The sequence below is a fragment of the Poromitra crassiceps genome (genome assembly GCF_964638095.1).
Source record: "Poromitra crassiceps genome assembly, chromosome: 1".
Classification (NCBI taxonomy): Eukaryota; Metazoa; Chordata; class Actinopteri; order Beryciformes; family Melamphaidae; genus Poromitra; species Poromitra crassiceps.
Genome location: NC_139623.1, coordinates 110,887,095 through 110,899,594, shown reverse-complemented (window position 1 = coordinate 110,899,594; position 12,500 = coordinate 110,887,095). Strand labels below are relative to the sequence as shown.

Below are 12,500 nucleotides of genomic sequence, written 5' to 3'. Positions count from 1 at the left end.
AATGAATAACACAATTCCTGCGGTGAATAATAATAAGAGTGCAAAGTGTCTGTGAATGTGTGAGCAGAATTGTGTTCGGCCACAGCGATGCCATTTTACGTACGATCTGGCTGAATCTTTAAGGAAGTGTAAAGAGCACCCCTGCAGGTGACCAAACAGAGCTGGATCTTTGAATTAGGCAGGCTAATTAGGGCTGGCTAAATGCGCAAAAATGGCTGATTAGTGGGCAAAATACTCAAGGCAGGTTCAGCACCATTGAGAGCTGTAGAGTGGAGGAGCCCACAGGTGTTCCAGAGTTGTAATCCGTTTAGTGGACTATGAAAACCCTCTGGGGAGAGAGAGGAGAGGCTGCATGCCAACTCTGTGAGCAAGGCCTGACTAAATGGCCATCGACACAGGGAAGGGTATTCCGCTAGTATAGGCTATAGGACGAATCAGCGTGACGTCACTTGACACCCAGAAATGCGGAACCCCGCAGCAGTTAATAGTATGAGTTGTGGGAAACAAACGTTAATATCTCAAAAACTATAGCCTACAAAATCCTTACTCTTTTTTACAAGTCTTTTATTGAGGGTATTCTTTGTTATTGTATTGTATGCTGGTACGGGCATTCCAAAGTTACTCACAAAAATAAATTGGGAAAGATTGTTAACATCTGTGGAAAAATCATGGGGCAACAGCAGGCCGACCTGTACCACCTGTACATAGGCTGACCATGAAGGCAGACAAGGTCTGCTCAGACAAATCCCATCCACTGTCAGCAGAGTTTCAGCTACTCCCTTCTGGTCGGAGCTACACATACCCCAAGATCAGAACCAAAAGAGCAAAACATTCATTTATCCCCATGTCAATCATCCAGCTAAATAATATGTGAGGGAATCTGAAGTTTTTATTTGTTTTTTTATTATTATCAGTATGGTTATTGTTGTTTAATTATATGATTATGAGATTGAGAACGTTTTATTATGGTTATGAGATTGAGAATGTAGCTGGTCATCAGCAATGGGCAGTATGCAATATGAAATATCATAGATACGCACTTTAAATATGCAGGGCTGCTAACACGTGCACTTTAATGCACAGTATTATTGTGTATTTTTGACCACTACAGATGATTTTATGATATGTATGAGTTGTGTATGTTATTTTAATGTGTCTGTGTCCTCATGTACTGTGCTGTACAACAAATTGCCTCCTTGGAGGACATTCAAGTTTTCTACTACTACTACTACTACTACTACTACTACTACATCACATCGCTTATGTTTTTGACATTCTGAGTGAGAGCAGAAGTAGCTCAAGTGTTTGATGTATAGCTAGCCTACATGTCGTGTTAAAGTTGTGTGAACTGTCACAGTTTTTAAAATGTAAACAGAGTTAGTCGGCTAGAGTCAGACACACAAGCCTCGCGCCACTTGATCTCCATAGGGTTCCATTGCCGTTGCCACCCAGTGAGGCGGTTTGTTTACCAAAATAATAGGCTAATACACAGGATCTAATGCCTGTGTTAAATAGCTTCAATTCTGAGTTTCATTCTTTAATTTAATTCCAAAACAAAAATGAAAGGAATAATATGGACTATTTTCTATTTGTATGAGGAAATTATTCTATTAAAGGAGAATTTCGGTTTTTTACACCACGGTCCTCATTTCCAGTTTAGAATATGATGTTTTACTCACCGAAATAGTTTCGCGTCATTCGGATGCCCAGGGAAGATTTTGAGCTCCGAGTACACTCTTCAAACAAGCTAGAACCGCTAGAACGGGAGCCCACGGGGCATTCTGCACGGCAGTGCACGCGCTCTCTAAATTACACTTTTTCTGTCAGATCACGGTTCATTATGGTTGTAAATATAATTATTTAGGTAACAGCTAGAAGCTAGGCTAACAACAACACCGGAGTCAGCGTTGATCTGACCCGGATGGGGTTACAGTGCGTATCGTCCCCCTTCTGTGGTTTCTCTGAAGAAGTGGTTTCACAGAGGGGGGAGATGGGCACTGTAACCCCATCCGGGTCAGATCAACGCTGACTCCGGTGTTGTTGTTAGCCTAGCTTCTAGCTGTTACCTAAATAATTATATTTACAACCATAATGAACCGTGATCTGACAGAAAAAGTGTCATTTAGAGAGCGCGTGCACTGCCGTGCAGAATGCCCCGTGGGCTCCCGTTCTAGCGGTTCTAGCCTGTTTGAAGAGTGTACTCGGAGCTCAAAATCTTCCCTGGGCATCCGAATGACGCAAAACTATTTCGGTGAGTAAAACATCATATTCTAAACTGGAAATGAGGACCGTGGTGTAAAAAAACGAAATTCTCCTTTAATACAGTATAGTAGACGAGAGAGAGAGAGAGAGAGAGGGAGAGATAAATCAACACACTTGCAGTGAGCAGATCATATTATGAAGTCCTATTGCATGCTTGTCCATTGAAGCTTCATGCAAGTTATTAGGTTACCAGCCAGGCATGATCATTTTAAAAAGTTGTACTGTAATGTGTGTTTATACTAACTGCAGTTCTATGTCCCATATCTTAGCATCACTTTTCACAATTCTATCAGAATGCAAAACAGCTGCAGACACATTATTCACTCAGTCATTGACGAGGGGGCAATGTTTTTTCAATGAAACATAAGACAAATCTAAGCCGTGGTTACAAACACAGACTTCTCTGCTCTGTTACATCATCACACACAACAGGCAGGCGGCTTACCATTAAAGCTGCATTCAGTGATGTTTTTGTGTTTAAAATAGGCTAAGTGTTAAATTGCTCTATATTCTGACAGCAATCACTGAAATAGTGTTTGGTCAGTCACTTTGAACACACAACACTCCCGCTGTAGTCTGTCTCTCTCATGTAGCCCTGCAAGCAGGGCAGATGTATCTCCGCAACCGTAACACGTAGAGACTCACCGGTGGCGGCGTTGGATTCGGGGTGAAAAAATACACAATAGTCCTTTAAGTGCATCATGGTCTGACCTTCCATTACTCCATTATTCAGCTCGGTAATTTCTGTGGTAGGGCTAAGGTGGGGCTCAGAGAAAGCTAGGCGGGGCCCCGCCATAGCGCCGCCCGTGAAGGGAAGTGTGCCTTAGCCTGGATCGTTTTTCTTTTCAGCTCTAGAAAAATCACTGACACTTTGTTTTCAGGAGCAACTGAATCAGTCCATTTCAGATACTCTCTTCAAAAATCAAATTGTTCTGACAAAACAATTGTTGTCATGAAAGTGACTCACTGTGGAGTATGTTATTAGCTCTCTTTACACCGTTGCTTTCAAAATAGTAACATTTGTAGTAATCTGTGTATTTCTGAGGTACTGAGCAGTGAATATAGCCTTTCCCCCCCTAGCGCGTTTTATGGAACACACAAACAGGGGACTATTTAAAAGCACTCCACAGCTGTGGGTTCAAAAAGTCCCCCCCCCCTGGTGGTACTGCCGTCCCCTGGGTGGTACTGCCGTCCCCGGGGTAATACTGCCGTCCCCTGGGTGGTACTGCCGTCCCCGGGGTGATACTGCCGTCCCCTGGGTGGTACTGCCGTCCCTTGGGTGGTACTGCCGTCCCCTGGGTGGTACTGCCGTCCCCCTGGTGGTACTGCCGTCCCCTGGGTGGTACTGCCGTCCCCGGGGTGATACTACAACTCTTTCTGGACAACGAGCCCAACGACGGCGTGCTTGGCCTTTGCCTGAAGCCAGAGGTGCAGAGTGGTGTGTTCCATAAAACGCTCTAGGCTCCTGGGAGCGTTACCTCAAACGCAAAAGGCGCATGACAAGTTTGGAGTGAGAACGGGTTGCAACATAGAATTTGCAGTGAAGCTCCTCAATTCTTCTCAAATAAATTACATTTTCAAAATGCAGCCGTCTGTTTCCCTGTTGCCTGTTAACAGCTAGGAACAGACAGACTGCATATTAATTACATTTTATTTAATTAAAATAACATTTACAAGCATTTATTTTACTCCTTCAGTTTCTTATCCATCCAACAGCATTGCTAGAAAAACAAAAAGTTGATGCCGTGGCAACAACATTATACTGTCAGTATTATCTCTATCACACACAAACAGCATATAGTTTACCCATTAATTCACACAAGTCACAAGCTTCCTACATTGGAATAAAAAGACTAACAATAAAAAAGAAATAACATGCTGTAACACAACATGTTTTACTAAGTCTAGGTTCCATCCCCCTGCAAGATAAAAGGACATGTCCTCTCAACATTGCAGCAATAAAACATTCATTATTATCTTATCACACAATAAATATTTATTTTCTTGATTCACTCGACTGACTGGCCTCCTACTCAGACAAAACAGTTGAAACCATGTGGTTAGTTTTGTCTGCAGATAAAGGAGCGACTGCATCAACAACACTGTATAACAGAACAGGAACTTTCACACAAGTATGCAGTTTACCCATTCACCTGTGTTTCTAGCCTATCTGTAATCCATGGCTTAGAAAAGCCAGCCAGCTGCATTCACACCTGCAGCTATAGCTAAAGGAGCTACACTCCCATCAACACTGTTAATCATACATTATCTTGTGATGATGAAAATAATTTGTAATTTAATTATCAATTATTAATTATATTATGTCATTATCCTTCTGTCCTACTTTTTGGTCAGAGAGAAAAACAACAACAAAGTAAGTTATTGTGTTGCTTGGCTGCAACAAAAGCGGCAAAGCTCTCATAAAAGAAGTGAAGTGTCGCTATTATTGTATTTAGCTTATCATTTGACTGTATATGTCATCCTTTAGAGTAGACTTACGAGTCAACTGCATGATGACCCCCCCCCCTCCCCCCCAGCCGCTAAAGGAGCAATGCTTCTATCATTATTCAAAGTATTCACTTTTTTAATAATATAATTTATTCAAAGTCATTACGTTTGTCCCTGTTGGCGAGGAAAAAAGCAAAGCTGAATATCCATGCCCGTATCTAGTAACAATACTGTTACCCAGGTCCAATGATTATTCAGATTTTTTAATCAACATAGAAACTAACAAAGCGTTTGACAAATATGTTGCCCGCAATATAAACAGAAAATGCACAAAAGAAAATTAAAAAAGTATAGCCTACAGGCCTAAACACATACGCGTACACATACACGTACACATACACATACACATACACATACACATACACATACACATACACATACACATACACATACAAAACATACATATCTAACATACACAATTAACTAAAATTACACTATCACAAACAACTTAGGTATAGCTTACTGTACACATATACGTTTTTGTGTTGGGTCATCTTTACACACTCTGACTCACAAGTCAACCTCATGAGGGAACAGGATTTTTCTGCAACTAGATAGGAGCAATACGACAGAGCAGCCATGTCTGCAGTGTTAACACCTTTATCTGTTCACACCCTCTCTCCGTCCCCTCTATCTTTCTCTTTTTCCAATCACTGCATTCTCTCTCTCTCTTTCTCTCTCTCAGTGTGTATATTGTATTCTTTATGTTATACTTGTTATTTTCATCTGTCCTGTTTACCTCTCTCTTTGTTCGCCTCTCAGACTGATAGCGGTTTTTCATTCCAAAACAATCCTATAAAAACAAAAACAAAATAATGACCTCATATTCCACGCTACAAAGAACTTTTAAATCACCATCTTACACATTTTAATATCATGTTACAACAATTGCAAATTTAGTTAGAACTGTTTTATAAGCTAAGGTTTACAGTAAACAATAATAATTATAATAATCTACACTATAATTCCAGCAGTGTCTGTCCGTCTGTCTCTCTGTCTGTCCTTCGCGTATCTCGAAAACCGTTTGTCGGATGGACCACAAACCTGGGGAGCTTAAAAGGGGCCCGGCGGAGTGCAGAGTGCCGAATTCCGTGCAATTGGGCATAGTGCCACCTACTGGCAACACAAAAAGGTTGATCACCTCCGATTGAGTTCAAACTTGGTGAGTGCGCTGCTGGGAACACAACAGAGAGCAGTGCAGAATTTCGTACGATTCGACACAGCGCCGCCTACTGGCAACGCAAAAAGTGGTTTATCTTGACTACCGTTTGTCCAATCGACTTCAAACTCGGGGAGTATGCTTAGGGGGACGTAATGGAGTGCAGAGAGCTTAATTCCATGCAATTTGGCATAGCGCCACCTACTGGCAACACAAAAGCCGGTTTATCTCGAGAGCTGTTTGTCTGATGGACTTCAAACCTGGGGAGTGCGCTGCTGGGAACCCGATAGAGGGCAGTGCCAAATTCCGTGGAATTCGGCACAGCGCCACCTACTGGCAACACCTAAAGCAGTTTATCTCAAGAACCGTTCGATTGACTTCAAACTTGGGGAATGTGCTGCTGGGAACGCGACATAGTGCAGTGCTGAATTTCATGCAATTTGAACATAGCGCTACCTACTGGCAACACAAAAAGCGGTTTATCTCGAGAAACGTTTGTCTGATTGACTTCAAACTTGGGAAATGTGCTGCTCATTCATGCATTTTGGACTTATGCATAGCCATAGTGCTACCTACTAGCAACACAAAAAGTAGTTTACCTCGAGAACCATTCGTCTGATTGACTACAACGCGTTGCTGGGAACCCGAGAAATTGCAGTGTTAAACTTCATGCAATTCAACCAATAAGATCACAGCTTTCACGTATCTCCAAGACTGTCCGTCCAATCGACTTCTGTATGGCTGTCCTTCGCATATCTCGAGAACCGTTTGTTGGATTGACTTCAAACTTGGGGAGTGCGCTTAAGGTGACCTGACGGAGTGCATTGGGGGGAAGGGGGGGGGGGGGGTGCCCACGGGGTGGTGAATGGGGGGAATGGGCACTGAACTATTAATAATCATCATCATCATCATCATCATCATCATCATCATCATCATCATCATAACTGCAGCAGTATTTCCCAATCTGTGCTAGCTCTTTTTTGTTTGAATATCTCTAATGGAGTAAAACATTTAATTTGTAGAATATTTACATCTCATATAATGATATTCTATTCTATTAAGATACCCACAATCTGGGAAGGGGGGGGGGGGGGCACTTAGGCTACTGTGGTTAATATGAAGGTTAGGAGTCATCTTATGATCTTTGCTTAGATTTCTTTAATTATAGAATCCTCTTTTTTATATTGACTGATGAATTTGGGACGTCATTTGTTTTCCCCCAAATGCATAGAGCTATTTGGACTCATACCGTCCTTTATTTATTCCAAACCTGACTAAACCCCCATGTCCTACCGTGAAGGAAATCATTGAGAATGAACAATAACTGAGCCATTACCTGAGGAATAGCAGTTTGACTGTTTCAAATGAATCGGGACAAAAACATAACTGACCCCAAACCCACAATGTATTTACCCCTGATACTGCAATACATTTCCTCAAGGCATCCATCAGACTGTATATCTTGTATATATTTACAGAAAGTATAAGTCAGAGTGTGTTCTCGTCTCTCTCTCTCTATCTCTCTGTTGTCCTGTGCTGTGGTGGAGGTCACTCACTCCTTCCTGTTCATTGTACTTGGTGAGGAAAGTGTGTGTGATTGTTCCTCTGCAGATCATTCTAAACTCCATGCACAAGTACCAGCCGCGGGTCCACATCATCAAGAAGAAAGACCACACCGCCTCGCTGCTCAACCTCAAGTCCGAGGAGTTCCGTACCTTTGTCTTCACCGAGACCGTCTTCACAGCCGTCACAGCCTATCAGAACCAGCTGGTGAGTGACCCGCAGCCCGAGCAGGCCAATGGCCATTGGCCATACCATCAAACTCCTCCCCCACAAAACAGGAAATACTCCCAGCAGACGGAGTTTGATACCTTGGGGGTATGGAGGGAATTCACTGCCAAAATCAACAAGCCTTAATCTCCTGCAACTCAACTCCACCTGCACACCTGCATTGCACGAACCCATAAAGCACCATGTAAAGTAATGAAAATCACAAAATAATACGTTTTAAAAGTGCAATGTGTAGCTTTTTATTTTTATTGGACTTTTTATGTAGCTGCTGGTTCCTCCCGTAATCATAGTGACATGGCTACTGAGGCTCATGCATCCCGTAGTGTATTTATTTAGATACAGTCAATACTCTAGCTCTGTAAATATGGCAATTTTTGCCTCGTCAAAAGTAACCATGTAGATTCCCACTATTAGGTCAGTTTATCAAAATAACGCCTGTATGGAAATCAGATTTTTGTTGTCGGAGATTGAGGAACCGGGGCATCTCAGCTGCTAGCAGCCAGACTCCGAGCTGCTCGAGCTGGGCAACGTAACATCGTTATACAGAGGAAATTATCTGATGAACTGATCTTTGCAGCTCTGTGTTGATTAGCTAATGTTTACGTGGCATTTTGTGACATGTTATGATTTAATTCCTTTTGGAACAAATGTTGGTTTAACAGATTAAATCTAACGTAACCAGTGATGCTTCATGTAGGCTACATAGGGTTTACTGGGCAGCCCTCCCCTGAGATATCCATATAAAAACTCTCTGCATGCTTTACCCCAAATAAAACCTCCGGTGTCTGCTTGGGTGACATCTTGCATGACATTATAGTCAATGCTCCAAAGGCAAACAGCTAATGTTAGCTGATGGCTGTCATGGTTGTGTGCTAAACTGGTGTGGGCCCCATGTTAAACCCGGGGGTTTTAACCTAATGAAACACATTTCCTGGCATAGGCAGGCAGTTGACAACCTGGTAAGTTCTGAAAACATGTGTCTATTACGTTATTCCAGCTAATGTTAACGTTATTGGTTGTTCGTAACATTATGCCGACTGAGAAAGGCTAGTGCCTGTGCAAGCTAACACAGCCTGATCGCCGCCATGTTGGTTCTTACACCCCAGACACACCAGAAGCATATCCGACGCAGCAACGCCTCATGGAGGCAGTTCCATTTTGGCGTCCTTGTTAACATGGGAGATCGATCACACCAGCCGCAGCGCGTTGCCTCGCGACGCTGAAGCAAGAGTTTCGGCGTCAGGTCTATTGTTGACATGCGATGCGAGCGGCCGCAGGCTGCCAAGCATGAAGTCAATACAAGTTGTGACTGACGCGGGGCAAAACAAAACTTCTGCTATGAATGGCAAGGCTCCTTTCTCACCTTTGCAAAAAAAACGTGTACTTTGATTGTTTAGTTTGGCTCATTTCCCATCCTCTAACATGGCGGAGGCAGGACTTGTGACCTACTGGAACCCACAGCCAGGGCGGCGATCTAAGATGCTTAGGCCTTACTTCTAGAGAACTCATATCCTGTCCATTGTTTTTACAGTCACTGGTCTGTATACCTAATTTCACCTTTCATGACAACTGCACAGGGTGTGAAATTTTATATAACTCACCCGTTTAGATTAACATAGAGTGCGTTTACATGCAGACAATAAACAGTTTATTAGCGGATTTCCTGATTATTCAAATGGTCATGTAAACAGCATAAACCGATATGCTTTATCCGTTTATGGCCGTTATCGGGTTATGAATAAACCGATAAACATACCTAGGTTTTTGGCCAATAACCCGTCTTTTGAGTGCATGTATACAGCGTATCAGGTTTCTTGTGGGTTTATACATCTGCGCATGCACTGCGCAGATGTATAAACATAGTACAGGGTAGTATATTCTGCTCCCCGGGACATTCTGAAGTTCTCTCTCCATTCTCTATCAGAGAATTCCTTTAACACCACCCTTTCCCACCAGTCCTTACTCCGAATGCGCATCCAGCAAGCGCGGGTCTTTGGTGGTAGTGGAGGAAGACCTAACGTTAACGTTATGCTGCTGAGTCCAAACGCGGATGCTTGCTGTAAAGCTTGTCGCCGTCTTCGGCTCATAAACAGAGCTCGAACAAGAACCGAACTATTCTCACGTAACACATTTTGCACCTGCAGTAACTCCCAAATAATGACTGGCCTGACCCAGTGCCGAAAGTCTGCAGGCGACGCCATGTTGGAAACCCCACAGGATGTTATGAAACGACAGGAAGTTCGAGTTTTTCCGTCGTGTACTTCTTCTTCTGTTGTTTTATTGCGGAATTACCGCCGCCTTCTGGAGAGAAATCCGACTAATTGACTGAATCATGTAAACCCGGGTTTTTCCTATTGTCGGATTATTAAAGTGCATGTAAACGCAGAAATCAGATTATTGCCATAAACTGATTAGTCACAGTTATCAGTTTATTGGTGTGCATGTAAACGCACTCATAGACGGTAAAAAAGACCCACGTTTTGGGCTTGATTGACGTCCAGTGAGTGATGCAGCCACATGCGATGACCAATAGCAGGCGGCGCTAACCCCCTCTCCTCCAAATATGACGATACAAATACATCACTTCTGCCTCCAAAAACCAAGATGGCAGCGCCCAAAATGCCAAACCTGGGGCTTCAAACCGGGAGTCCACAAACCAATGGATGACGTCACTCTGACTACGTCCATCTCTTTGACAGTCTGTGATCTGAACATGAGCACAGAGTGAACCTGAGTCATCACTCTCACTACGTCCATCTCTTTGACAGTCTGTGATCTGAACATGAGCACAAAGTGAACCTGAGTCATTCTGCTGGGCTGTTAGGTTAACATCACAGAGCAGTGAGCCAAGCTGCAGGAAGAAGCATGTCGAGTGAGGCAGACGTTGCTGCTTAAGAAAACATCAGAACAGATCCAGAGAGAGAGACAGACACACAGACAGACAGAGACACAGACAGACAGACAGCAGACAGACAGACAGACAGAGACACAGACAGACAGAGACACAGACAGACAGAGACACAGACAGACAGACAGCAGACAGACAGACAGACAGAGACACAGACACACAGACAGACAGACAGAGACAGACAGACAGACAGACAGACAGACAGAGACACAGACAGACAGAGACACAGACAGACAGACAGACAGACAGAGACACAGACAGAGAGACACAGACAGACAGAGACACAGACAGACAGACAGACAGACAGACAGACAGAGACACAGACAGACAGAGACACAGACAGACAGAGACACAGACAGACAGACAGACAGACAGCAGACAGACAGAGACACAGACAGACAGACAGACAGAGACAGACAGCAGACAGACAGAGACACAGACAGACAGACAGACAGCAGACATGCAGAGAGAACGAGAGAGAGATAAATGGAGACAGAAACAGACAGAGGCAGAGAGAGAAAGAGAGAAGACAGAGGGAAGGAGTGCTATCTAAAAGTCACAGAAACAAAACTCAACTGTCTGTTTTGATTGCTACTGCAGCTCAAGAAGCCTCCTGTGTTTAAAATATGAATATTTCTGGTCAGTTGAATGTTAACATGGCTGGGTTTGTGTTTATTTAAAGAGCAAATTGTGGGGTGTTTTGGGTTTACCACAAGTAGTGACATTAAACGCAGTGTTTTCATTTTTGTGTCTTGAACATAGGATGTATACAAATTTGCCGTCGCCATCTTTTTTTCTTTTATTTCTTTTTTTGACAGACAGAGCGCCACCTGCTATTGGTCCATGATCAGCGAGATTACTGCGTGATCACTGGACAGATGACATGTCAATCACACCCAAATTGCACTATAATTTACAAAGCGAACATCATGCTGTATTGAAGAAGACTTGAAACTAGCAATTTAGACCATGCTCCTATTAGGAAAGTGTTTACTGAGGTCATAAATCAAGTGAGAAGTATGGTCATTCATTCCCCATGTATTTTGCAGATCACCAAGCTGAAGATCGACAGCAACCCGTTTGCCAAGGGCTTCCGGGACTCCTCACGGCTGACCGACATGGAGAGGTACAGGGACTTCTGGGTCCTTCACTGTTTGTTTACTGCCCTCGCCGACCGCCACCGATAACATACAATATGACTGTGTGTGTGTGTGCGTGTGTGTGTGTGTGTGTGTGTGTGTGTGTGTGTGTGTGTGCGTGTGTGTGTGTGTGTGTGTGTGTGTGTGTGTGTGTGTGTGTGTGTGTGTGTGTGGACTGCTGCTCATTAGTAACTATACAGACCACAGTGTTTAAGCTACTTTTATCTGCTTTAGATAATGTTCATTATGATTATCATTAATTTTCTTTCTTTCTTTCTTTCTTTCTTTCTTTCTTTCTTTCTTTCTTTCTTTCTTTCTTTCTTTCTTTCTTTCTTTCTTCCCTCTGTTATTGTCACTAGTCAAAGATCCCACTATATTTAATAGTTTCATTGTTGTCATTTGTCTTTTTGTGTGTGTGCGCATGAGAGAGGTGTCAGCTCGCACACACACACACACACACACACACACACACACACACCCCCCCCACACACACACACACACACACCATCCGTCCCATCCAAAGGATTTTATGAGCGCAGCCAAAACACACACTTCTCGTAATTCCTGATTCCAGCACTACGGCCGAAATCCGCCGACTAAATCAAAGCATCTGCCCATTGGCCTCAATCAAACAGATCCAGATCCTATACCCATCATCCACCCCCCCCCCCCCCTCAATCAAACAGATCCAGATCCTATACCCATCATCCACCCCCCCCCCCTCAATCAAACA

General features: G+C 43.3%; 1 protein-coding gene across 2 annotated transcripts in view; it reads left to right on the top strand.

Annotated features, from left to right (window-relative positions):
- Positions 1-12,500, top strand: part of tbx20 (T-box transcription factor 20) — a gene marked incomplete at both ends in the record, with an annotated part of 24,207 nt that overhangs the window by 6,325 nt on the left and 5,382 nt on the right. Inside the window, 2 exons of one of the 2 annotated variants that reach the window (XM_083638078.1) lie at positions 7,541-7,699; positions 11,678-11,754. In XM_083638078.1, the coding sequence (XP_083494204.1) occupies positions 7,541-7,699; positions 11,678-11,754 (236 nt within the window). Of the gene's footprint in view, positions 1-7,540; positions 7,700-11,677; positions 11,785-12,500 lie in introns of both variants that reach the window. The other variant, XM_083638077.1, reaches the window with a different exon arrangement.